The sequence below is a fragment of the Gossypium hirsutum genome, chromosome A12, assembly GCF_007990345.1.
Source record: "Gossypium hirsutum isolate 1008001.06 chromosome A12, Gossypium_hirsutum_v2.1, whole genome shotgun sequence".
In the NCBI taxonomy this organism is placed as follows: domain Eukaryota; kingdom Viridiplantae; phylum Streptophyta; class Magnoliopsida; order Malvales; family Malvaceae; genus Gossypium; species Gossypium hirsutum.
This window is the reverse complement of record NC_053435.1, coordinates 106,979,190-107,005,912: the sequence shown is the minus strand read 5'-3', so window position 1 is coordinate 107,005,912 and position 26,723 is coordinate 106,979,190. Positions and strand designations below refer to the sequence as shown.

The window sequence follows — 26,723 nt, the reverse complement described above, 5'->3', positions numbered from 1 at the left end:
ACTAATTTATATTTAACAGTGACTGAAAAAAAAATTGTGTTAAATATATTATTAAAATTTATATAGAAATTTATGATGTTTGAATTAGATTAGATAATTGGATCAAAAATCAGATTCGATATTGATTCAGAAATGGTATCAAGCTGATTGGATCAAGAATTAGTATGAATCAATTGAATTTTTTTTAATTAATGTTTTTTAATTTATATTATAGTAATATTTTATTAATTGAAAAATATATACTAAATTGAAAAAAACTAAGAAATCAAATTAAGTTTTAAATTATTTCGAAGAGAAATAAATTGCCTAGGTGGTGGGTTCAATGTAGTGCTAACATATGTCGATTTTTTAATAAAAGAAAGTAATTTTAAGATGTCACAATATGTTATTCTTATACAAAGATAGAAACTATCATGTCAGGTGATGGTTTCACTAGAGAATAACACTCGGGGGGCGAATATAGGAGTTGGCAATGCTTTTGATCTCGAAAAATAAAAATTTATTCATATAATCCCTTCAAAAATATTGTTTTAATGATTTGAACTTTAACCCTAAAAAATGAATCATTTTTATCCCTAAAACAATTTTTTTAATTTTACCCTTAAAAATTATTTTTTCTTGAAAGAATGACACGTGCTAAGACACTAACATCATTTGACATAACAAATTTTCTCTTCTCAACTTTTGAAAAATTATTCTACTTTTGCAAACAATTTAAAGATTAGCCTACTTTTCTAAATTACTTTTTCAATTTAGTACATTTTATTGAAAAAAAGAAGCCATAAAACCTGCATAAAATTGATGCAAAAGAATTGTTTTTATTGAGAAATTTAAGAACCCATAAGAAAAGCACATGATAAAAAAGAAAGCCTAGGCAGTGGCTGTTTCACCCCACATGGAGTTCAGTAACTCCATAATACACAGACATTGGGGATTGAAATTTATTTACTCTTTGGGACAGAGCAAGTAAACTAATCATGCTTTTACATCATTTTGTCAATTCCAATGTCTTTTTCTTTTTTTTTTATCATTATAAAAACTTTTTTACAATTTTACAATGTCTTAAAGGGCAAGGTTAGAGACACAGCTGAAACATACATACTGTGAAAGAAATCATCAGAAAATGATTGCCAAAATCATGGGGTTCTTTTTTCTCTATATACTTTTTAAATTTCTACTATATTAATTAAGATGATATTTATGATTAATTAAGGTATTTTTTAATTAAATAAGAATAAACTTTAATGGAATATATTGGTCAAATGTCATCGTTCACGTGAGATGTTAATTTACTTTATTTTTTTCTGCTTTATATAGATATACTTCAAATTCAAGTGATATTTTTCGCCACTGGTTGGTCTAATAATAGCTTTTGAACACGAGATTAGGTTTTCTATTCTACTAGATTATTCCATTGATACAGTGATCATGTTTTTTAAATATTATTTGTGAAATAAAAAGAGTCTTTCAATCTAATAAATGTGAATAATCGGATTTGAAATTAAAAAAAAAAAACCAAAATTATAAACTTTAAGTATATTTTAATTAATATATAAAAAAACTATGAGTTATCTTCTCTCTATTTTCTATTTTATTTTAATTTAAACAATAAGAATAATTTAATAATTAAATGACATATATGTCCTTCCACCAATATTTTAGATTATTTCTAATGATAGCTGTTCATAGATGGCATATAATATCGCTCAATATTTAAGAGAATCTATTGGCTACCCCAATATTAACAAAATAATGAAAAAATTAATTTGTCTGACTCTCGATTCCACAAATGTATAAACGTCTCCAATATCATATAATCTGAAGAGTTTATGCATGGTAAATTTTTGAGTATGGGAGCATCACCTTTAGCATATACACCATTTAGTCCTCAAGCGTTTACATTTGTTAATTTCTGGCCATTTTTTCTTTTTTTTTTTAGTTAAATTTAGCCATTGCCCTTTTAAAAAAAATGTCAAATTACAATTTAAAAGCTATAAAAAAATATTCAAAAAAATAAATCAAATTATAAAAGTTCATGAAAAATCAAATTAAAGAATTATCATGAAATACACATTGATTGCCATTCGGGCCACCATGTTAAAAAATTTAACATTTTAGTTAATATTTTCGTTAAAAAAGATCAATTGACTCTTTTTCAAAAGGTTAATGGTGAAAATTGATTATTTTAAAATGTTGAAGGCCAAATTTAACTAAAATAAAAAATAAATTAACAAAAAAATGTAAACATTAATAGCTAAATTTGATATTATAAAAAAAAAGGAAGAAAACTAAAGGCAAAACTGGACACTACCATTGCTTATTATAGTAAACCTATTAGATGAGGGAGGCCAACGTACTAACCATCATAAAAATTAAATTGAAGTTGCTAATAAGCTTCATTGGCCAAGACCCACCACCCTTTTAATATCCATTATTGAAGCTACTCTCTCTATATAGATTTATGTATGTAAATATCATGTTACATAATGTTGGTGGTCCATTGGCAGCAAAATTAATGAAAGCTATAACAATAGATTAAATAAGCAAGAGTTATTAGAAATAGAGCCACTTGTAGTGATGCATAAGATAGGGGGCTAACGTTTAGCAGAGCTCACTTGCATGCAGTGCCTGCCTATCGTATCACACCAAAAACAGCTATATATGTGTGTGTATATATATATATATATGAATGTAGTTGTGATAATATATTGTAGGGCTGCAGTAATAAATATTTATGAGTTAACGAACAGCGAAAACACTGCCTGTGCTTGTGCAAGTTGCGTACGTATGGGCATCTTTGTTTTTGCCTATTCATAAATCTACCCTCTTTTTAAGCCACCTTTGGTCCCCCTTCCTCACCTTTACATTATAACATCACTATCCGGTTGAATTGGAAACCCAATGGAGTACCAATTTAGAAAAAGACATTAGACCGTTGATTTGAGAATCAACACGAAACAGTTGAATTGGAATTTTTTTTATAAATTTTTAATAATTTATTTAATTGAATCGAACAGATTGATGAATTAATGACTTGATCGGTTCAACTACCGGTCTATTTCTGAAAACTTTGGGACTTGATTGAGTTAAAGTCTGGATTTAATATAAGAGGGCCAAAATAAAATTTTAAAAGATTGAGGATGAAAGGTAAAAAAGATGTTTTAGAAGTATCTAATTTGAATTTGTTGTAATTGAAAGGTATTAAAGTTAATACTATAGCGTAAATTGTATCTTTATTTTTCGTTTAAAATTAAGAATAAAAAAGTTTATGTATTTTAGGAAGAAAAACAAAAAACAAATTGGTGAATTTTATAACAACCAGAAAAAGAAATTATTAATTTAAGGTTAAACTATTAAAATAGTCATTTTTGTTTATCTTAAGTTATATTTTAGTCAATTATATTTGAAATGTTACGTTTTAGTCACTTATGTTAACATGTTGTAACATTTTAGTCACTGAATTGTTAATTGCCGTTAACGGTGTAACGATATATTGACGTGGCACGTTAAATCATCATTTCAGACAAAAAATTTAGATTAAATTATACAATTGATCCTCATATTTTATAAAATTTTAAATATTTTAAAACTTTTTCTTTATTTTCCATTTTTCTTTTATGTGGCGCAAGCAAGGAGATTTTAATTTCAGAACACAACACCATTTTTGGATGAAGCCAACCCCACTGTCCACTTATTAGAAAAAGTATATACAATTCTCTTGCACACTCAAATTGTATCTTAATTTTAAGTTCTCAAAAATTAAAATTAAAGAAAGAAAATATGGTATCCAAGGACGAAATTTCAATAATTTAGGTTCTCTTCTACAGGAACAATTGATTGATTAAATTCTTAAAAAAAAAAGAAAAAAGGGACTAGAATGAGGGTCTCAAACAAGAAATCTAGGCCCATCATGGAGCTTCGATGTTTGGATTATTGATTCTTTTGTGAGTATTTATGGTACTAGATTTGAGGATTGAAGTTGTGATATTGTTTGCATTGCAAGTGAAGGGTGGGGTGGGGGTAGGGATGGGCTCGAAACCGTGAAAATCCCTAGCTCCTACTTATCGGACTTTGGAGACTGTTTGGGACACCGATGAAGATGTGCCTGGTCCTAAGTGTGGTCACATCCTTTGTAACACCCCTAATCTATATTCGTCACTGGAACAAGGTTACGAAGTATTATCGAAGTTTACAGATCAAGTACAAACACTTCATACATTTCTCATTTATATCACAAATCAATCATAAACAATCATATTGTCCCTTATATGAGCTCTCGAGGCCCATAATATGCAATAGAAATAAGTCGGGATTAATCCGAGTACTCAGAGAATTTTTTGCAAAATTTTAAAATTTTTCCTAGGTGCAGGTTACACACACCCGTGTGGTCAGGCCGTGTAGCTCTCATGGTCAATAGACACGCCCATGTCATATGCTGTGTATGCTTTCGAAATAAGCCACACCCTATTAAATTTGGTCATTTTCATCAAATTAAACATGTAATCGGTAAAATTTTCTTAAAGAAATTTTTCATACGATATTTCTATCATAATTCAGACCATAAAATAATATTAAAATAATTTTTCTTTTTGGACTCGGATTTGTGGTCCTGAAACCACTGTTCCGATTTCACTGAAAACAGACTGTTACAACCTTACTACCGTCATTGCCACCAAGACCCAGGGTCCTAGGCTTACTTTCTTTGGTGTTGCCACCTCCATTAAGGGTGGTGCTTCCTCTTCTTCTCCTGGAATCAGTTAATATATCTCCCCATACTCTATAAGTATAAAAAAGTTATAACAAATGGAAAAAATAAGAAAACTACGCTAAAAGAGATGGAGAATGGAGGAAAACAGAGGGAGAAGCTGAAAAGAATGGAAAATAAAGGGGAAAAAATGGAAGTTAAAAAAACATAAAAGAAAAAAAATTGCTTAAAACGAAAAAAAATGAGAACCAATTATATAATTTAACCTTCTTTTTTTTTTTTGAAATGATGATTTAACGTATCACGTTAGCTTACCGTTACACCGTTAACGACAATTAACGGCTCATTGATTAAAATGTTACAACATATTAATGTAAGTAACTAAAATATAACCTGATGTAAACAAAAGTGACTATTTTAATAGTTTACCTTTAATTTAACGAAATACGATGAAATAATGTGAAATTTTTTTAAGTGATGTATCGTATTTACTCAACTCATTGTAATATAATTCAAATTTTGTGATTTAATCGGTGAATAGGGTATGTAATCAAGTCGAATTAAATACAGAATATGGGTTATGCGGACTTATTATATTATTTAAAAATATCATATCATATTTTAAAATAATCACAAATTATTTAATTAAGTTCATAAATTAACAATTTTTCTCGACTAATAAAAAATGGTTACTTTACTGTTTTTTAAATATTTTTTAAATACAATATTAAATTATACTATAATTCATGAACTTGTATATTTTGATATCAAGATATTTTTATTTATTTTTTAACAATTTCATTATAATTTTTAATCATATTTATTCTTTTTGGCATAATACTTAAAACTACCCATAAATTCTCCTCAACCCATAAAGAGAGAGATAATACGCTCAAACGCACTTAAACTCGCATCTTTCTCCATTAACAATAATAATCATATCAATTAACTTATGACAAATATACATCCTTATCTAAAGAAAAGAAAATGGTTTGTCAAAGGAGTGATCAAAAATCAAAATGCTGAAAATCCCGAGCATGGATGAACCACAAGTAAAGTGGTTGACAGCCGTCCAATCTAACCCTTTGGGTCCACAAAATCAAATTGATGGACTGAGCCCATTCACATGTATCTGTATGACCATTAGATTTTCTAACAGTGGGTCCAGACAATATAAGAAATTTTAAAAAAAGAGGGGCCCAGTAGACAATCAGGTGATAGACACGTGAAATTTGTATGGAGACTCCTGTACCCAATTACAGTCCCAGTCAAACTCGTCTTGTGTTTTTATAAATCCACGTGGCTATCATGATCAAGTTCCCAACAGGTTTAATCATGAGACACGTGGATTAGACATATTCATTGGTAGGTAATATTTACCTGTAGCGGAGCACATGGCAAGGAAGAAAAATAAAAAAGCAAAGTCTGAATTTGTTATTTCTATTGAACATAATTAAATAGCATACAAAGGTGGCCGAAGACTTTATTTTATTTAGAGGCATGTTTCTTGACTGTCGGATGCACGTAAAAACACAATCTTCTATTTTCGCAATTTTTAATGAAAGATGTGTGACCTTTCGTAATACAAATATTTCGTTCCATCTTATTAAAGTCAAAAGGGAAGAAAGTTATGTTGCTAAAACATGAAAAAATAAATTAGAAAATTATATATAGCTTGATTGATATCGATATTCTTGTCAGTGTCGGAGGACATGGGTTCGAGTGTATCGATGATTATTTAAGGATTGAGGAGGAGTTATAAATAGTTCTAGACACTGTATCAATAATAACATATATGAGAAGAACATATATTAAATTTCAAAAAATATATATACTACATACATAATAAATAGAAACATAATTATAGATTTAATTATTTTAAATTTTAAATATTCTTTTTCTAAAGAAGGAAATTTATAATATCTACATTATTTTTAAAATTGACTATAAAATAATATATTTTATTGTGTTGTGCTTATAAATATTAACTTAGTTTTTAGTAGATTTTCATGTATCATTAATATTATACGGTTACTTTCATGTGTTTAATTACTTATTTCTTATTGAAAACGAATGATTATATCTACTTAATATGAAAATTGTTATATCATGTAAACTCAAATTAGGCTCAAATTTTTACATCTATAATTAAATCAAAATGAAATTTTCATATACATTCCTCATATCATATATTAAATTGAAATTAAAATATCTATACCCTAATATAAAAGTTGTCTCTCAAAATTTTCTCTGAGGAGCTAATTTTATGACAATACAACAATGTCTTAAGAATTTATTTAGGAATGGTGGCTTGGAATCATAGAATATGATTCGTCTTTGGGTTTATTTAAGTAATTGTTCCTAAATTATTTGTTAAATTTTAAATTAGTTCCTAAATTTCAAAAATATTTTATTTGTATCTTTAAAGTATTATTGTTGTATCAATCATGCCATTATGTCTGCTTAGCTATTAATTTGGACATTAAAGGCTAGTTTGAATCCAACATGAAACATATGTAAAATACGTAGAACAAATTGTAAATACATGTGTACTTATTACATAAACATGTTGAAAATGTAAATGGAATGGTATCAAAAGCATTTTTTAAAAAAGAAAAAAAAATCAAATCTATATTATTCATACACAATTAAAAACGATGTCATATAATTTTAAATACATAGTATAGTTTTGGTGTTATCAAATGTTGTAATTAATTTTATTTTTTTCTATAGTTTTGGTGTTAGCAAAGTGAAGCCGTATTTTAGTAATATAGAAATTGAACCCCGTTATAAACAATAATGTGGATTGTTATCGAGGATATAAAAGAAAAAGTAGAAGATGATATTGAAACTTGGGCCAGGAATTAGTGTAAGTGATGGCAAGTGGTTGAGCTGACAAATTTACCCTATCACCCATGAATGAGTTATAAGAGTGACGCAACTCAAGCTCTGACACTGGAACTTATATGATAATCAATGAGATATTGGTGCCCCCTAAATGCTTCAACTTCCATTCCATATACAAGCATTATACTATTTTTTAGTACTCAACTCACAATCTTAATCCAACTTTTCATTTTTTATATTATAAAATTACATTCTCATTCTTATTATTTAGAAAAGGGGAAGTCGACTTGAGCTTAAAGTCGAGTCCAAGTTCAAGTAAAAATTTGAGACTGTTGGGCCCAACAAGAACTCAAAATATTTCAGGCTAGGAGTTCTTCTCGAAATTGGGAGGATCTCAGGTAGCTGGGCCTAAGAAAATATTTATATTTTCCAAACCCCCAAAACAACAGGCATTAAAGACTGTTGGGCCCAACAACAAACGACTTCGATGTTTTTGCATCTTAAAACTCCAAAACAGGCATTTGATGATTGCTTTGAATTTTAAGATTTTTTTCAAAAAAAAAAAAACTATATTGGATTGATAAAAACCTCTTTCTTTAAACAATTTTTTTAATTAATAAGATTTGAAACTTTAATCTTTTTTATTTTATATTAAAAACAAAATCATCAAATTAACCTGAATCAGTTGGATCAAACTTAAAATTTCAACAGTTCTACCACGAGTCTCAAATTTTTAACACTGTTTTGGGCGCTACTGTTGATAAAAGTACCATGGAACGGAAGTTCCAATACTAGGTGTCAATTTTCGTTTCGCTTTCTTTACTAAAAAAAATGAATAAATTAATCTTTATACGTCATATCAAAGAGCAAACTCATTTTGTTAAAATTTTCATCCATTTCTATTTTTAAAAACTGTCGTAATTGACTAAATAACCAAACATTTACATGGGACATACCACGTACAAAGACAAATTTTTAATAGTAAAAACCAATAGAAGGATAAGTTTGCTTTTTAAATTAACATGCATGGACTAATTTGTCAATTTTTTTAGTGGAAAGGGCAAAATGCAATTGAACTCTTAATACAAGTGCCTCTACTTTTCCCAACTATTTATTTTAAAGGATAGATTTAAGAAAATCCACTCAACATTATATATTATAGAAATTTCAAGACACTTGAGATGAGACAGAGCCATAGCCATAGCCACATCCGGCTCCCATATGGCTCTGCCATTGTGTGAGGTAAGGAAAATAACATACTTTGCAAACCGAAATCATCTTCTTCAGCTTCACATTCACTATCAAATTTAACAATAAATCTACTACCTCAACAACCAATACCAGCAACAGCAATCACAATTTTCACAACAGCTCAAACTATAGGACAATAGATTAGAAGCAAAAAATTAAAAAGAAAAAGGATAGTATTCTTTGCTAACCTGCTCAGCCAAAATCTTGAAACTCCTCCTATTGGGAGAATATGAGAGATAGCAAAGCTTCTTCAAATTTGAAAAAACAGCATGGCCCCCTATCCTTAAATAAGCTTCTAACCACCGTTTTTTTAATGTCTTTACCTTAACCGCGGGCCAAATACACATCCAAGTGGCTCGAATGATCATACGATGAAGGCCCTTCAAGTTGAGAATTCTTTCTCGGGTTCCTTCGGTTGTTGATGTTTTCTTCTGGTATTCCGTCAGTGAAAGCAATCTGATGCAGATGCATCATTGCTATCATGCTAACTGCGAATATAGCTGCATTGCTTAGTATCCCACCCATATGTTCAAATTTCAGGGATTTCTTTGCATAGTTGAAGCTAGAAACAATAAGTTTGATTAGCATATTAGTGTGCTTCCCTTCATGCGATGCAAGATTCTCTCCAGATGGACTAATCGGTGAACAGTAAAGGTTTTTAGGTGAGATGTAACGGCTGGCATCGTGTACGTCTCCCACGAAAGCTAGAGCTTCATCAATTACTTTGTATTTCTTACCATGATGCTCAGCCAATCTCAATGCAAGAATTATCCGGCTTTGTTCTAATCGTGCAATGGCAGCATCTCTCTCAACACGCTGCTGTATTTGTACTGTCTGTAAAAGGAACAAAAATATATACATAAGAGATCCATTTGCTAGGCCAATTATTTGTTCCTGGAGTCACAAACATAAAATGCAAAAGCAAACATGTAAGATCAGAAACAGAGAAGTTCCGGAAAAGAATGAACACCACAGCACCTCAAACAACCAACAAATTCAAGCCCGGTCTTTTTCAGTTGGGGTGAAATTTTGTACGGTTCCTAGCATTAACTCATATAAAATTCCTTCTATTACGTTTTGCAGTTATAAAACCATCTCCCCATTTTCTACAGGCTACAGAATCCACGAAACTAAAGTAACTTCGTTTCAGATAAAGCCCATTTCTATACAAGCTATGTTACACATATCATAAAACGTCCTCATATATCTCCTTAAAACATTCTCTCCAGATTCCACAAAACCAAAGCAATTTTGTTTCAGATAAAGCTCATTTCTGTTCAAGCTATATTACATATATTGCAAAAATAGTAACATATCTCCTCACAACATTCTTTTAAGATTCATCCACAAAACCAATGTAAATTTGTTTCAGATGAAATACGTTTCTATGCAAGCTATATAAAACATACCGTACGCTCCCTCAAGAGAATCTCAATGTAGCATTAAGTTACTAAGACTAGGGTTTTAAGTGCTAGACACGGCTATGTTAATTTTTTTTCTTCATGCATCTGAGATGGGTGTCAAACATGGCTGACAATTCATGTAAAAATTAGTGTAAAAGCAACGTACATGTAGCAGAACTTGACCTTGAATAATTGCCTAACTGACTGCATTTCCGCCCAGAATTACATGCATATCATCTTATCAAATACAATCAGTAGGCTCTCAGGTCCCTATATAACATTTTTCAGTGCTTGTTTTTCAACAGCCCGTTTGGTGCAATAGAGGTTGGTTAATAAGATTCTCAAATCTACAAACACATCAATGCAATGGTAACGAAATCATCACACAAACACATACAAAAAGAAACTATAAATCGAATTTTCTTTTCTTTTTCCAGATTTCACTTCAAGTCCTCAACAACCAAACAGAACTTTAAGTAAATTTTGCAGAACTAGAAGGAAACATTTAGAAATTCGGTTCCAACAAAAGAATTACAGCTCCTTTCAGTTCGTTCTATCGAGCCATTGTCACAATCACCCGTACATTGACATTTTCAGAAATTAATTAACGCTAAGCAACCAAATCCAGTAAATTAAAAAAAAACGCAATCGAAAACGAAAGGATTTAAACTCACGTGGAAAAATTCGAGCTGGTCCTCGAGATTCTCGAGAGCAGTTCTTATATCATTAAGACTCTTGGCCTCTTGAATTGCGGAGTCACCATCGTCGATTCTAAATTCCTTGACGAACACGAAGCCAGTCCTGTTATCGTCCGCGCCGACTACGACATCGTCGTAGAGCTTCTTCTTGTCGGATTTTTTTAGGGCTTTGATGGAGTTAAGGAAGTGAGCTCGCGAAATGGAGTGAATGGCGTCGCTGAGCTTGTCGTGTAAGTCCCAGATTTTCTCGAGAACTGCTTCGATTTCCTCGATCTCCATATCCCATTTCATTTCGACCACTTCGGGAAGAACGAAATGTGAATTATGATTTTTTCTTTTTCTTTTTGCTAGGGTTTGGTTGACCGTAATTTCAGTTATTCTAGACGTTCGCAATTTTGACTTGTTCGGTTCCGGTCCCTCCACACTAGCCCTGTCCATGCGCCGGGCGATTCAACCCAGCCCGAACGGCCTAGGAGAATTTTAATAAAAATATAAGTTAAAAAAATAAATTTAGACAAAAAAAACCGTTTATAAAATGGATTTTTTTTGCTCCAAGCTTAACCGGATCCAAATATACAAAAAATTTGCTTTTTTTTTTTTTTTGCTGTTTTCTTGGTATTTTTTTACTTTTTTTTTTGCTATTTTCTTGTTTTTTTTATTATTTTGTTATAATTTTAATATTTTATTATTATTGTTTGGATATTATATGATTTTTGTTTTATTGTTAATTTTATTACTATTTTAGAGACATTTGCTTGTTAAGTTGCACATATCTTATGTTATTTAAGTATACATATTTTATTTATTTATTTTTAATTTATTGAGAAATATTTATTTTAATATTTTTAGTATTTTTATGTATTATATTTAAAAAAAATTATATCAAAAAATTAATATGAGCTGGTCGGGCTGGGCTTGAGCAAAATTTTAGGCCCACTTTCTAAATTGGGTCTAGGTCTAGCAAACGGGCCTAAATTTTTTATTGGGCCTAACCCATAGACACCTCTACTCCACATAGGGTAAATGATAAGGTAAAATTCTACTATTAGTCCCTATAGTCTAATTCAATCAATTTTAATTTTATACTTTTCAAATTTTGAATTTTCAATTCTAAGCCAAATGGTAGCGGTTAAATTCTAGGGTACTAAGTTGGTTACTCGATTTTTTGGACACTTTTATTTTGGTCACTCAAAAAAAAATCCTTTCAATTTAGTCACTACTGTTAGAAAATTTTATCATTTGGTCACCAAAATAAAAGTGGTTGAAAAGTTAGATGACCAACTAGGTAATTCAACATAGATTTTATTATTAGTCATATATCATGTGTATGGTATAGATTTAATCAATGTTTTTCCAATTTGATCATTTTTATTCTCTATACTTTCCGAGTTTGAAAATTTAATCTTAACTCAAATATTAATAATTAAGCATATTAATTGTTTTTTAGTGAGTATTATGTAAAAAGTGCATTGTAACACCCTTCGCCCGTATCCCTTGCCGGAACAGGGTTCGAGGTGCTACCAGATTTAAACTCATCCATTTATATAAAACCAGACCGTAAAAATTTTTGATCAATTTTAAACTTTTCATACACACGTATATTATCCTTTAATCGGGCTTACAACGCCCAAAATATTCATGAGGCATTATTAAATATTTACCAATATCTTAGTCTTGTATCATTTACTTACTCAACTTTACAACCATATACATGCCAAGATTTACTTACGGCGATAGCATAGACTTGATAATGTGATAATATCTCTGACAGCCTCCAACCCGAGCTAACCTGGCAACCCTAGGGAATATGGGAAAGAAAAGGGGAGTAAGCTTTACGCTTAGTAAGTTCATAAGAAAACAATAAGCAACTCATTAACAAGTTTTATCAATGTTTACAACATAATCACAAATTCACTACTAGTTGTCTTCCTGAGCAATAGTCACTAAATTATTTATAACTGGAGCTACAAAACTCCAAATCAATTTCCATTAATTTTCCCTGAAATTATACTCATATATCTTCCATCCATAAAATTTTCAGAATTTTAGGTTTGGCCAATCAATACCAGATTTTTCTTAAAGTTTCCCCTGTTTCACTGTTTGACTAATCTGACCACTCTTCACTACGAATCAAATTTCTCATTGTATAGAAATCAAAATATGTTCTATTTGATTTCATTTGAAACTAGACTCATTAAGGAGTCTAATCATATAAATTTTATCTTATAACCATTTTTGTACAAATTATAATAATTTTCTAAAAAACAGAACAGGGGACTCGAAGTCATTTGACTCTATCCCACGCCACTTCAAATATCTCATTATCAGCAATTTTTTTGCTTACACGGTTTCTTTTATAAGAAACTAGACTCATTAAGCTTTAATTACATAAATTATTCAGCTTCTAACTCAACTCCAAAAATTTATGGTGATTTTTCAAAATCACGTTATTACTGCTGTCCCAAGCAAATTTATTACAAATTTACTCTTTCACACATTCTTTGCATTCACATTATTTAAACATGTATATCACCAATCAATTTCATCACATATCTATAATTTCACTCAAGCATAATATCAATACAATACATCATGCTCAATGATTCGCACACAACCGTTCAAATTAACAATTATAAGATGATTCCGCACATAGTCCACCCTTATCGATAATTTACGATGGTTTTGCCCTTACTCACATATATGACATAGGCATTTTCACCTATGCTTCTCATTTCACATTCATGATTCAATTCCAATCGATCTAACATGCATAAGAATATATCACATACCTGGCCAACTTAATGCATTAAACAAATTAAATTGCCGATTTAACACAAGGTCTCATAGTCTTAGACTTTTATCAAATCACCGGCATTTAGCCTGCTAGGTTTTAAACCCGATAATATTATTCACCAGCTTAAAGCTTGCTAGGCTCAAAGCCCAAATATCACCATTATAAAGTCGTCTCATAAACAATTCATATAATATAGCATGTATACCTGTTCATTTTGCTCTATTTAATCATTCAATCACAATTTATAATTTCCCTTTGAATCATTCGGTATTTTGTACACTAAGTGTCATTCTCAATCTCGCACACTAAGTGCCATTCTCAATATTTCGTACACTGAGTACCATATTTGATTGCCCCGCACACTAAGTGCCACATTTTGTCGATATGTCGTCAGACATTAAAATATTCACGTATATACAATTTATACAATATTAAAGCATTAGAAACATCAATTTAACAATGCTTATTGCATACGAACTTACTTGGCTAAATTGTAGAGATACCAAAGTTCAGGGGCATTTTGGTAATTGTCTCATTTTTATAGATTTTCCACCCGATCTTGATCTAAATTAATAATTTCATTCAGTATATTAATTTAGACATTAAAACACCTCATTTCATACAATTTGGTCATTTTGTCATTTTTACAAAATTACCCCTAAAGTTTTACTTTTATTCATTTTAGTCCCTGAGCTCAAAACATGCAAATTAACCATTTTTAACCATAATTAAGCTTAGCCAAATGTTCATGGTATCAAAACAGTCCATAATTCACTTTGTGGCAAAATTATAGTTTTGCCCCTAATATTTCAACTTCTTTACAATTTAGTCCCTATATCATAAAAATGCAAATTCATGAAATTGAGTAAAATTCTACTATAGAAGAATATCACTAGTGTCTCTAGCAGCCCACACATTTCATTTATTTGACATTTTAACCACAAAGTTTTCACATTTATCAATTTAGCCCTTAATTGTCAATTTCACAAAAATTCACTTAACAAAAAGTATTTAACTATCAACAAGGACTCATATTTTTCCATTAAAATTCAAAGCCCTATTATACTCATCAATGGAAAACATCAAACTATTCAATGGTTTTGCAAAATAGTCCCTTCATTAGATAGATTAAGCAACAACGATCCCGAAAATATAAAAATAATTAAAAACGGGACTAGAAATGCCTACCATGCATTAGCTGAAAGTTGGAAGCTTCTTCCATGGCTTCTCAAGCCTTCATATTCGGCTGGTAAAAAGAGAATGAAAAAGATGACACCTTGATTCTTTTATTATATTCATTTTATTATTATTTTTAACCAATTTACAATATTAACCTTTATACACTTTATTTATTACACCAAATGCCAAGCCATCATATCCCACTATCTCTTTAATGGGCTAATTATCAAATAAGTACTTCTACTTTTAAGTTCTATATCTATTTAATACCTTTAGGTTATAGAACACAACTTTTGCACTTTATACAATTTAGTCCTTTTTGTTTAATTAACTATCGAAACGATAAAATTTTTCAACGAAAATTTAATACCATCTTATTGCCACTACGTAAATATTTATAAAAATATTTACGACTCGGTTTATAGAAATAAGGTCCCGATACCTCATTTTCTAAACCCACTTGACCTTAGGGTCATACCACTTGAACTTAATAAGTCGCTTATAAAACAAAATTCACAATATCAAAAACATTTTTTAAAATCACAATTAACTCGTAAATATTAAATATAATATTTACCAACCTACTCGTTCGGATTTGGTGGCCCCGAAACCACAGTTCCGATCAACTTTAAAAAAAAACGGACTGTTACATGCATATTGACGTGCCATTTTACATATTATAATATGTTTTATGCATAATATTTTAAAAATAATAGAATTTAATGAATTTAACCATTACCTTGTAATTTCAATATACAAATATTTAAAAGAGCTAAAAATAATTAATTGACAAAATTTAACCTAACAACGATTAAGACGAAGGAAGGAGTGCAAGTAGGAGCCCAACCCCAAAAAGTTTGAAAATTATGCTTTATATCCTTCAAAATTTATAAAATTTTAAGTTAAAAATTAGTAAAATTATAGTTTGTCCTCCGAAATTAATAAAATTTCGATTTAATCCTCTAAAATATTAAAAACTATAAATATATAAGTTAATATAAGAATAAAATTACATTTCAATTCTTATAAAATTATATAACTTAATCTCATCCCGAATAAATTCATGAATTCACCACTTATAATGAGGCTTAAGGGTTAAAAAATTCCTAAATAGTTTTTTTCCAAATAAGTCAATTAAGTCTGTTCACAAAATACACACACTATTAAGCTTGTTGTTGTAAATATTAAGCACTTGTTTAAGTTAGTATCATAAATTAACTGTGCATCAATTCAATTGTGTAATGTTTAAAATATCACTTCGATACAAAGTAAATTATTTAATTTTGAGAGTGTGCTTGTTATTTTATATCTTTTAAATTGGTCCTCGAACTTCAAAAAATTCTAACAACATCCCCAAACTACAAATGTTGTATCCATCAAGTCATTTCCTTATTAGATTCGTTATTTAACCATTAATCGGCACGTGAAATCTTACGTGACGTAATTTGAAATGAATTTTTAAAAGAAAGTTAAAATGTTGTCACATGATTTTTAAAAGTAAAAACTAAAAATAGAGTAACACATGAAAAAAAAAAGAGTTTCAATGTTGGATAAAGCTTCTATAAAAGATTCTGAAACTTTAAAATCAATATATTTTTATACCATCCGTTTTTACAATATTAATTTCCTTTAAATTTTTCATTTTAAATTACGGTACATAAAATATAATTTCAATAGTTTAAGAATGCAATTAAAATATTTTAAAGTTTAAAGATTAATTTATAATAAAGGTCATAATTTAGGGATGTCTAATACAATTAATTCTGAATAATTACACACACAAATTGAAATTTAAACTTAAACTTAAAATACAATTTTTTTTTCAACATAAAATCACATTTGTTATATATATATATATAATATGTATTATGCCTTGAATGTTTATATTTTTTTGTTAGGCAAAGAGTTATCTCTCACCAATAGAAATATCTTGAAGAAACAATAGACTTGCTTGCTAACACCAATCTTTTATTTTTTATTTTTTTTTCGATTTCATGTGAGTTTCATAAAATAAAGAGATAAATAAATGAATATTTATAAATATTTTATATATAATTTATCGAGCTTTTAAAAATCTACAAATGAATTTAGGGTGTGACAAGTGTCACATTTATTTATAGGGAAATTATTTAATGCATTGTTACTGAAGTTTTTAGATTCCATAAGCAGAGCTAGAATTAATAACTGTCCTATAGGAATATAGTAAAAGAGTGAGTATTTGGTATACGAACAATATATATATTTTTGTTTCATTTTTACTCTACAAGCAATTTTAAAAAATTGATATGTGTTGTTTTTTTAAATATTTTACTATACCCATATAGGACACTTGTCAACCTCCTCATTTTGCTTGCGGAGTTTAAAAACTCCACTAGGGTAACAAATAATTTCCTATAGTAAAATATTTAAAAATATATTTAAAAATAAAAAAACATTTGTCAAATTTTAAAGGCTCATTGTAAAAGAAAAAGATACACTACCAATATACCAAATATTAACTAATATTTATATATATTTTTAATTTTTTAACTACATTGTACAAGATACTTGCCACACCCTAAATTTAATTATGGAGTCTACAAATTTTTACACCTAATATACAGAATAATTTTCTAAATATAAATTACCTTAAAAGCTTTTGAGCAATCTCACGGTTGAAGTCTAATTTAGCCCATGAAAGAAAAATTATAAATAGTATATTTTAAAAATTCCTAAATTATAAATACAGGAGATGATGTCAATTTCAGAGACCCAAATACGTATATGAGATAAAGAAACTAAAAGGAAAAAAGATTAAATGGTTCGAAAAGAAAAAGTATAAGGATTATTTATTTGAAATTTTCCTAAATTTTTTATTTGAAATAACAATATAACATGTCAAGTTAATTTGTTGTTCACCGTTAATAGTAGTTAATGATTCAATGATTTAAATATAACAAAATAAATTATATTAATAATTATATCTTAATTTTCTAAATTTTGATAATTAAAATGTAATTTAAATCATATATAATGTAAATTTACTTTTTCTTTAAATAAATTCGTGACTATGCTATTCCTCTGTGTCTTTTTCAAACGTAATATTGAAAAAAACAATACAAATATATCGTGATTGCGTGGCTAGAGTATGGACTGCCATATGGTTGCCTGCCATTAGGAGAAAAAGTGACGTTACATTAGGGTTTCACCAGTCTGAAATTTCTTATCCATGTTAAGTTAGGGTTTTATCGACTCGCCGTTTTGGGCGCCTCGTTTCAAGCGCTGAATAGAAAGCCCTAGAAACATACTCAAGCGGCAAAACTTTCACCAGTAATAAATATAAGAAAAAAAGGAAAAAAAATTCCCTTCATTTTTAATAAAAAATAAAATTAAAGTTTTAAATTATAATTATTTTTTCACTTTTAACCATATAAAAAACCACTGTCGCTTTCGTAAATTCGCCCAAACGCGGCCCAAAGCTAAGAGGGTTTTGTGCGTCTCTCGCTTTTTTTTTTTTTTTTTTTTTCTGGTAAGCATTTTCCACTCAATTTTTTTTAATAATATTAATTTCCTCTTCCCCAAGGAATTCGGAAAAGCCTTTCAATTTTCTCTTCTTTTTTCTTTTTTTAAAGTCAATAAAAATGTCCTGACATTAGGTTTTATGAGAATCAATTCCATCGTTTTGATTCTATTTTCACACTTTTGATTGTTTTTTTTTTGGAGAGAAGATGCAAGCAATAGAGATGGCGGAAACACAGCGGCGAACACATAATCCATGGATGAGTTCGGAGCAATCCTCGAGAGTTGAAATCAACGGTCACGATTTGTCGATCATGGAACCGACGATAACGGACATAGTTGAGACTGAACTCGGTGAGCCTCAGGATCAGCATGATAACAGTACTACCAATTCGAATCTAGGGATCGGAGAACGAGCTTTCTCTGCTGCTGGTGCTGCCGTTTTGTCCGCCATCATCGTTAATCCGCTCGATGTTGTCAAGGTAGTGATAAACTACGTAATCAGTACAGTTTCCTTGCTGTTTAATTGTGGTTTGAAAATATTGCCATGTTTCTTTCTTGTAATTAACAGACAAGGTTGCAAGCTCAGGCTGCCGGCGTACCTTACTCACACCCGTTAAGTAATCTAATTGGTCGAATGGCGTATTTCGGACCAAATACGGTACCAGTGCAATCTATTCCCTCACTTTTGATATTCTGAGAAAGGAATTCTTTATGTTGTGTGTTTTAATCTTTTGATGCAATGTTAGATTGTGTTTAATTTTGTCATATATGAATATGTTGAATTAGATGTTTGCTGATTTAAGATGTTCACCATCTTGCACCCGTGCTGGAGTCCATGGAACTGTATCAATTTGTCCTCCTGATTGTTTTCGGTACAAAGGAACATTAGATGTCTTCAACAAGATTATACGCCAGGTCGGTGCTGCAATGCAGTCATCTTATATAACTTGTTGATAAGATTGTTGTAATAACCTAAAGTGGTTAATTCTTTATCTTAACAATACATGTGACTGAGTATGTTTTCCTTTAGGCATTTGTTTGTGTTTACTACTATTTTCAAACGCATAACAGGATAATATTTTCTGCAGGAGGGGTTTTCTAGGTTGTGGAGAGGAACTAATGCAGGTCTTGCTTTGGCTGTACCAACAGTGAGTTCCCATTTCCATTAACAAACCTTACAGCAGTTGAAGAAAGCATTTTTGCATGCAAACATCATGTACTGATATCAATAGAGCTTTTTGACAGTTGCTTACATTTCTGTACAGGTGGGAATCTATTTACCTTGCTACGACATATTCCGCAACTGGATGGAGGGGATTGCAGCACAATATATGCCTAGTGCAACACCATATGCCCCTTTGTTTGCTGGATCTTTGGCAAGGTCATTAGCTTGTGCAACGTGTTACCCTATTGAACTTGCTAGAACTCGCATGCAGGTAATTTTGATGTTAATTTGTTTACTGAACTATTTAATTTGTATTTTCATGGTAAAAGTGATTGTATTGCTATTGCTGGTATTTAATGCTACTATGTTTTTCCTTTTTGACAAAAATAGGTTTGTTATTGCTTTGCTTTAAAAATTGAATATCTGTCAGTTCGTAGATACCTTTTGTATTGTTTCATCTAATTCATTTTTGTGTTCTGTTTTAATCACAGGCATTTAAAGACACTCAGATCGGAAAGAAGCCTCCTGGAGTTTTTAATACCCTTCTAGTAGTTGTCTCTGATGTCAAGGGCAGAAACCCTCAGAGCAGTTGTAAGTTACTCTACGGAATACCTGTTTCTGGTTATTGTTACTTTTCAGCATTTTAAGATTAGCCTTTGGGAATATACTTTTTCCCTTTGTCTTTTACTTTCTATGTCCTAAACATCAAAAATTTCATAATTCATTGTTGTTGTGGTGTTGCGCCCTAGTGCCTGACAACTAAAGTGCCTCTAACCCTTTCAAGTGAGGCGCATTTGATCAGCTACAGAGCTAATGCATTTTGACACTTTTTATTATGGCAGTAGGTGCAAAGAAGCTTGCCTGATTGAAGTTCTAGTTAATTTCTTTTGCTTCTAACTTCTTTTCATTAGCTATACCTTTCTAGTAAGAAATAAGATATTAAACTCTCTCTGCCTCTCAATATTTGAGTATTAAACAATAGAAATGTGTCAGTAAGGAAGTCGTGCACATTTTAACAAAAGAAAATTAAAATTTTGGATATTTTGTTAATAAACTAGACTACTCTTTAGAGTTCATTATCATAATTTATACCTTAAGCTTTACTGCACATGCATATTGTGCCTTCACCCACGTGGGTTTTCTGTTTGTGCCTTACACCTCAAGCAATATAAAATTAGAGTGTGCCTTGTGCCTTTTGCCTTTAACTTGTATTTCTGCAACGCTTCAGCAGTTCCAGGTGTGAAAGTTTATAGCAAATTGAGAAACTGATGTATGAGGTTTAAGCTTAATGGATATGGTAATTGCAGGCTAATATGTTCTTATATAGATGGTTTAACATGCCAACATGATGACTTGTGTCTGTTATTATTACTTTGGTGGAGTCATACTTAATAAACGAGTGTTTTTTCCTTCCATTTTATTAGAATTGAGTTTCATCCTAAATGATCACTGTATAAATAAGCGACACCAGTGGCTTCTGAGAAAACAAATATGGCAATTTTTGTATGCTCCTGGCTCATTTCCATAAGAATGGCAGTCTAATTGTTACTGAATGGGCATTTTGCTGTCATAATAAGACAACAAAATCCTTTTCCTCCACAATTCTAATAATGGTTTTTTTATGTTTCCCTTGACAGTGCAAGGGTATCGTGTCTTATGGACTGGCATGGGAGCACAGCTTGCTCGTGATGTTCCTTTCTCAGGAATTTGTTGGTCAACCCTTGAGCCTGTGAGTTCCCACTTCTTAGAACTCCTATAGTTTACCCCCCTTCCACAACCACCAGCAGTAAAGTTTCAAGGAAACCCATTGGCGTTTTCAAGTGAATACATGCCAACAACTGAATTTCTTGGTTTATGTACCTATTACTGCAGATCAGGAGAAAACTTCTGGGTTTGGTGGGTGAAGAATCCAATGTCGCTACTGTCCTTGGGGCAAATTTTTCTGCTGGGTTTTTTGCTGGAAGCCTTGCTGCTGCTGCTACCTGTCCTCTAGATGTTGCTAAAACTCGAAGGCAGATAGAGGTTTGTCTCCTTCAAAAGCTAATGGATGGTTCTTGAATATTGCTTCCTGTTGACTTTATGCCATATGCATTACCCAGTTAGTAGTTACTTTTGGTACATATTGAGCATTTTTGTTTTACCCCTGTAAGTACAAAGTTAACGAACTAGACTATGCTGTTTTATATATTCTAAAATATGCCATCTTTGTTGTAATTTTCAGAAGGACCCTTTGAGGGCATTGCGAATGACAACGCGACAGACACTGATGGAAGTTTGGAGGTATCTTTCTAACCCACTGTTAATTGAATTAAGCATCTTTGATGGAGATGTTACGCATGCATGATACGGTTCCATTTCCAAGCCTCAAACTTGCCCTATGACCTTTACGAATAAGTTGTGAATAAAGCTTTCTGTGGCAGCAATATGCTTGAGAAACGATTTTGTGTTGATAGAAATGAAAAAACTCGGATAGCATTAAACATTAAATTGCGTATGATCATGGAATTTAAATTGTTTTATGTTTGTCTATTGCTTGGTTGTGCTAAGAACCTATTACGTTGATAGATTCAAGCTGTAACTTGTATAATTCGGGAAGAGTTGTTACTTATGGACCTATACATTTGTTTGGAACAGGGATGGAGGGATGAAGGGGCTTTTTACAGGAGTGGGTCCTCGAGTAGGCCGTGCCGGCCCTTCAGTTGGGATCGTGGTTTCATTTTATGAAGTAGTGAAGTATGTTCTCCATAACCGTTACGCAAGTTCATGACCCACAAGAGCCAGCTGATCCCAGTTTTCTGGTCTACTAAGAATTTTGCTTCATCAAGGACTTGAAAATTTTGATTGGATAAAGGATACAAGTAGCAGCAGGAATATATGCTCTGATAATATGCAATTTTGGTGGTGTAGATTCCTTTGTGTAGGTCTTTGGACGTTTATAACTTTTTAAATGTGGAATATACAAGCATACACCACAGATTGTCGGTAATAACAAAGCGGGTTCATCGCTGTAAATCCTTAATCTAGGTCTCCAAAGCTCACAAAGTTAGCACGTTATTTTTTTCATTTCTTGCAAAATTTTGTTTTGTCGTGTTACTTTTGTTTCTCAAGGCTCAAAGTCGAGCGGAAATTTTGATTCTTGGATTTTATTTTATTTTTTTGCTGAGGTGGCCTCAGTTCAGTATAGTTTCCCCCTTGAAGAAATAAAGAGACTAATTTTATTTTTTTATTTTAGTTTATACAGATATTGTGATTGGTTTTGATCTCTCATTCTTATGCTTGAAATATATCATATCATGTATTTATATAAAATACGGACTAGTTAATAATTCACATAAAAGTTTTTTGAAGCATTCATGTATAAAATGGAAATGGCTTAATAAGGTACCTGGGTTTTTTTTTTAATATTTGTATTCAACAAAAAAAATATCATTTTAGTATTTAAAAGTAGTTATGTTAATTTTGTCTAATTTATTCAAGCTTTTAAGGTTGATATGATAACAATTCATAATTAATTAATGATTATTAAGTCGTTCCTAAAAATTGAAAGAAAATTTACGACCATTGAAGAGCATTCAGTATATTAAACTTGAAATTAAACAATTTTATAAAATCAATAAATTATGAAATTTTTTGTACCAAAATAAATAAATTATGAAAATTCAAATTCAAAATTTTAAGTTCTTTTTTTCAATAACGTGTATTTAAAAAAAAAAATTGTCAAACCCAAATAATACCCAAAGATATATAAAGCCAATATATATTTATGTTGTTCTTTTTCATATTCTGATAACCAGTGGCAATTGATTGATATCCGTACCCACTTCTTCATCTATGTTTCTATAAACAAGCAGCAAGCTTCTATCTTTTTAGTGCCTCCCTCCATTTTATGCGGGGCAATGATACATATAACTGACTGCAGAGTTCTCTAATAAGTTTATCGAACATATAGCCCATAGTCATAAGCAAAAAGCAACAGAAAGCAAAAGCTATAAACCTTATTAGATACAAGATAAAGTTTACATACAGTCTGTCCTAAGTTTCACCTAAGCTATAAACCTGACATTCGAAAGTTTTACCTATGTTAGCCATGTGACGTGTCCTCGACGATAACATATTAGTATCTAACAGCGAACGAGAACGATAAATAACCAAAAACAACATTCCCTAGCTCTCGAGTTCAGATATCTTTTAAATCAATTACTTGCAGAGAACCTTAAGGAGGAAGAAAATACGGATCCTCTTTGCTTTTGTAGATCTCAAACAATTGCTTAGAATATTTTGTTGCCAAATTTCTACACAACTCGACTGCATTCCGATCATATGCTTCCAATTCCTTCAGGGATTTCATTAAATCACCTTGCGGATCACCATCGGTCAGAAACTCCGCCAACGTACAGCCCCTTAAGACAGTACAAATTCCAGCATATAGATATCAGCCGCTGTGCAAAATATGACAATGATGTTCATCTAAATCATAAACTTACAAGTTCATATACCTGTAGGCGTCGATTTTATTAAAACCTCTCTGATTTTGGCACAAGGCTGCCTTGGAAAGTTTCTCCCCTGATGTTTGTTGCCGGTAGAGAGCACATACAGCTTTCATGCAAAGTTCGGGATCCTTACCAAAGGCTGCGAGCATTTCCCCCTCGAATTTCCAATCCGATTTATGATCCTTTTTCCTTTTAAGTTGAGAAATAATCATGTCGAAATCCACTTCATCATTCGAGTCACTAGAGACATCTTCTTGTCCACTACGAGCATCGTTGCAATCGGAACCATCTTGCAGCGAGTCACTACAACTATCGTCACAATTGGTAGTGTCGGTGTCCTCAACAATAAAACCATTAAGGCTATCGCTGTCACTCTCACTGTCTGACCCAATCTTGTCTGAACCGTCATCTTCAACATCCTCAGTTGTAGGGGTTCGTTTGCAGAATTCACTTTCACTTTCCTTCCTAGATGAGCACCTTTTTACTCCTTCAGATTGTCTAAGTGATACTAGTCTCCGCTTTCGAGGGGTAAAACTACCTCGGGTGGTAGCAGCAGGAACTGCTTCCTCGTGATGCATCTTCCTGAGTGTCGCAATTGGAACATTATCATCATCACTCTCCGTGTCACTAGTAAAAACATTAGAGGCTCGTTTTCTTTTGGAGACTGCAATAAATGAACCAGTATCCTCTTTTCCTTCCTGGTTCTGATCAGTAATCGTCCTGGTTTCGATTTCACTATCCACAATTCCTTCTATTTCGTGTTTACCATCCACATCTTCCCAGTTACTTGTCAAAGGTATTTCATCGTGGACCAAATTAAGTTCATCATCAGTATCATGAATATCAATTATAATGACTGAAGCAGGTTTAACACCAGCCGGGGTGGAAGGAGCCATCTGTTTACCGGGGCTTCTTTCCTCTCGAAATGGCAACAATCTTTTAACTCGTTTACTACTCTCAATTCCGTGATCTCCCTTCTCAAAAGTGAAAAGCTTATACGGTGTGTCATTACAAGGTGTCCCTGAAACAAAAACAAACACCAAAATTGAAGATGACGATTGTAAATCATTATAATACATGTCACTATGAAAACCACAGAATACCGAGAAAAGAATCATCATTACCGGCTGGTTGTAGATTTCCGATGCCTTTACCAGGGGAAACCAGAGTAGGTGCAGAATCCATGAAACTCACTGCTTTGTCTACGGCTGGCAAGTCGTTTGAAGTCACTCCATCTTTTGATTTAACTCCTTCATTCATCATATCAACTGGCCGCTCCGTGCTTTTCAAAACCGAGCTTTCTTGCAGCCGTGGCATCAATGATTCTAATTCCATGAACTTCAACTTCCAAAACTCGGCCTCGTTTTGAGCCTTACTCTTCTCACATTCCAAAACCTTATTATCCGCCATCAGCTTAAAAACCATATCTTCCTCATCGCTCTCTTCGGTCAAATCAACAGCTCCCTCAATCAGCCCTTTCCCTCCATAACCACCTACCATCCGGTCGCCTACTTCATTATTCCGACCCCTCAAGACCTTAATTTCATCCTGAAGAGCAAGATGCGCGGCTTCTAATGACCTGAATCGAGTCTCGAGTACTTCGTACTCGCTTTTCCTCATTCGAACCTCCGATTCCAACTCTAAACACCTCGTTTCGGCTTTCTTGCTCCTCGATTCCAATTCACTACACCTACAATTTCCCACCCCTCCATCATAAACAAAATCGGTTTTCGGTACGTTTTCATCAGCTTCCTCCAAATTTATCTCCATCATCAACTTCAACCACCTATAGCACCAAAGACAAATTTCTTTTTATAGTTTCTTCAACAATTAGCTATTACTAGAGCAAAAACCCTAGTTATATTAAAGAAAATTTCCTCAGAAAAACAATAATTAACAACAATGCAAAAAGAATAAAAAAGAAGCCACAAATCTTCTACTTTTGCTAGGTTTTTTAGAATGCTAAACAAGGGAAACAGTATAACAAGTATATTTCAGAACAAAATAAAAATTCTCCTCCTTTTAAAAACCTGAATTTTCCCTTTCTTACTTCTAACTTTCTTTGATCAAATTTCTCGGGAACCAAACAGAAAGTGAGTGAAAACAAAGCAAAACTAAAAATTTACAAGCAAAGATGGAAACTTAAAGTGCAAGTTTTCACCAAAATAAAAAAGAGTAAAAATGCAAGTCCTTTCGCTCTCCCGATTTACAGTTCTTTTTTATAAAATTTAGTGGGGAATAATTAAAGGGAAGAATTGTAATTTGTAAGAGACCGAGATTTTGGTGATTTAAAAGATCAGTAACGTATGATGTTAACACGTTTCAAATTACTATTAATTATTAATAATTAAAAAGGGTTAATATAAATTTTAGTCTCTAAAGGTATCAGTTATGTGCATTTTGGTACCTACTTTTTTTCTATTTTGATAAATGAACTCGACAAATAGGTCTGTTTAGTTAGTAAACTTGGGTGTTATCAAAATTTGAGGTGAAACTCTAGATTGTTTCATATTGTTACCTGAAATTTTAAAATGATCTTTTTAAGTTCTGACAAGATCTTAGGATGATAATGTCATCAAATTTTTATTCTTGTCAAGTTGAAGGACTAAATGGGCATAACTACCAAGTTTAAGAACCAAAGTGAAAAAAAAAGTGCAGTACCAAATTGGACCTAATTGATAAGTTCAGGG

The 26,723-nt window shown here is 31.5% G+C and overlaps 3 protein-coding genes across 6 annotated transcripts; 1 reads left to right on the top strand and 2 right to left on the bottom strand.

Annotated features, from left to right (window-relative positions):
- Positions 1-8,680: 8,680 nt before the first annotated feature.
- Positions 8,681-14,925, bottom strand: LOC107942311 (plastid division protein PDV1). The gene is made up of 4 exons (XM_016875961.2): positions 14,887-14,925; positions 12,634-12,702; positions 10,881-11,373; positions 8,681-9,637 (listed from the first exon to the last, which is right to left on the bottom strand). The coding sequence occupies exons 3-4, from the start codon at positions 11,340-11,342 to the stop codon at positions 9,128-9,130; spliced, it is 972 nt and encodes a 323-aa protein (XP_016731450.2). The 5' UTR covers positions 11,343-11,373; positions 12,634-12,702; positions 14,887-14,925; the 3' UTR covers positions 8,681-9,127.
- A 3,463-nt stretch (positions 14,926-18,388) lies between these two features.
- On the top strand, positions 18,389-22,769 carry LOC107942304 (mitochondrial carrier protein MTM1). Its single transcript, XM_016875951.2, has 10 exons — positions 18,389-18,857; positions 18,947-19,036; positions 19,165-19,293; positions 19,467-19,526; positions 19,644-19,814; positions 20,035-20,134; positions 21,181-21,272; positions 21,416-21,565; positions 21,765-21,823; positions 22,178-22,769. The coding sequence occupies exons 1-10, from the start codon at positions 18,585-18,587 to the stop codon at positions 22,308-22,310; spliced, it is 1,257 nt and encodes a 418-aa protein (XP_016731440.2). The 5' UTR covers positions 18,389-18,584; the 3' UTR covers positions 22,311-22,769.
- A 749-nt stretch (positions 22,770-23,518) lies between these two features.
- LOC107942310 (uncharacterized) lies at positions 23,519-26,341 on the bottom strand. 4 transcript variants are annotated; one of them, XM_016875960.2, is made up of 4 exons: positions 26,195-26,310; positions 25,158-25,819; positions 24,040-25,054; positions 23,519-23,943 (listed from the first exon to the last, which is right to left on the bottom strand). In XM_016875960.2, the coding sequence occupies exons 2-4, from the start codon at positions 25,804-25,806 to the stop codon at positions 23,757-23,759; spliced, it is 1,851 nt and encodes a 616-aa protein (XP_016731449.2). In that variant the 5' UTR covers positions 25,807-25,819; positions 26,195-26,310; the 3' UTR covers positions 23,519-23,756. The 4 variants fall into 4 exon arrangements, with proteins under 4 accessions (XP_016731449.2, XP_016731447.2, XP_016731448.2 ...); XM_016875958.2 differs by having other exon boundaries at positions 26,064-26,286; XM_016875959.2 differs by having other exon boundaries at positions 26,084-26,286.
- Positions 26,342-26,723: the final 382 nt, after the last annotated feature.

Excerpts from the sequence above, each read along its gene's own strand:
- LOC107942311 (XM_016875961.2), bottom strand. The coding sequence starts at position 11,342 with ATGGACAGGGCTAGTGTGGAGGGACCGGAACCGAACAAGTCAAAATTG. Across the intron at positions 9,638-10,880 it reads ACCAGCTCGAATTTTTCCAC|ACAGTACAAATACAGCAGCG; the intron begins GTGAGTTTAAAT and ends TTCCTTTTACAG.
- LOC107942310 (XM_016875956.2), bottom strand. The coding sequence starts at position 25,806 with ATGATGGAGATAAATTTGGAGGAAGCTGATGAAAACGTACCGAAAACC. Across the intron at positions 25,055-25,157 it reads CGGAAATCTACAACCAGCCG|GGACACCTTGTAATGACACA; the intron begins GTAATGATGATT and ends TTTTTGTTTCAG. Across the intron at positions 23,944-24,039 it reads AATAAAATCGACGCCTACAG|GGGCTGTACGTTGGCGGAGT; the intron begins GTATATGAACTT and ends TACTGTCTTAAG.
- LOC107942304 (XM_016875951.2), top strand. The coding sequence starts at position 18,585 with ATGCAAGCAATAGAGATGGCGGAAACACAGCGGCGAACACATAATCCA. Across the intron at positions 20,135-21,180 it reads CAGAAACCCTCAGAGCAGTT|TGCAAGGGTATCGTGTCTTA; the intron begins GTAAGTTACTCT and ends TTCCCTTGACAG. Across the intron at positions 21,273-21,415 it reads GTTGGTCAACCCTTGAGCCT|ATCAGGAGAAAACTTCTGGG; the intron begins GTGAGTTCCCAC and ends CTATTACTGCAG.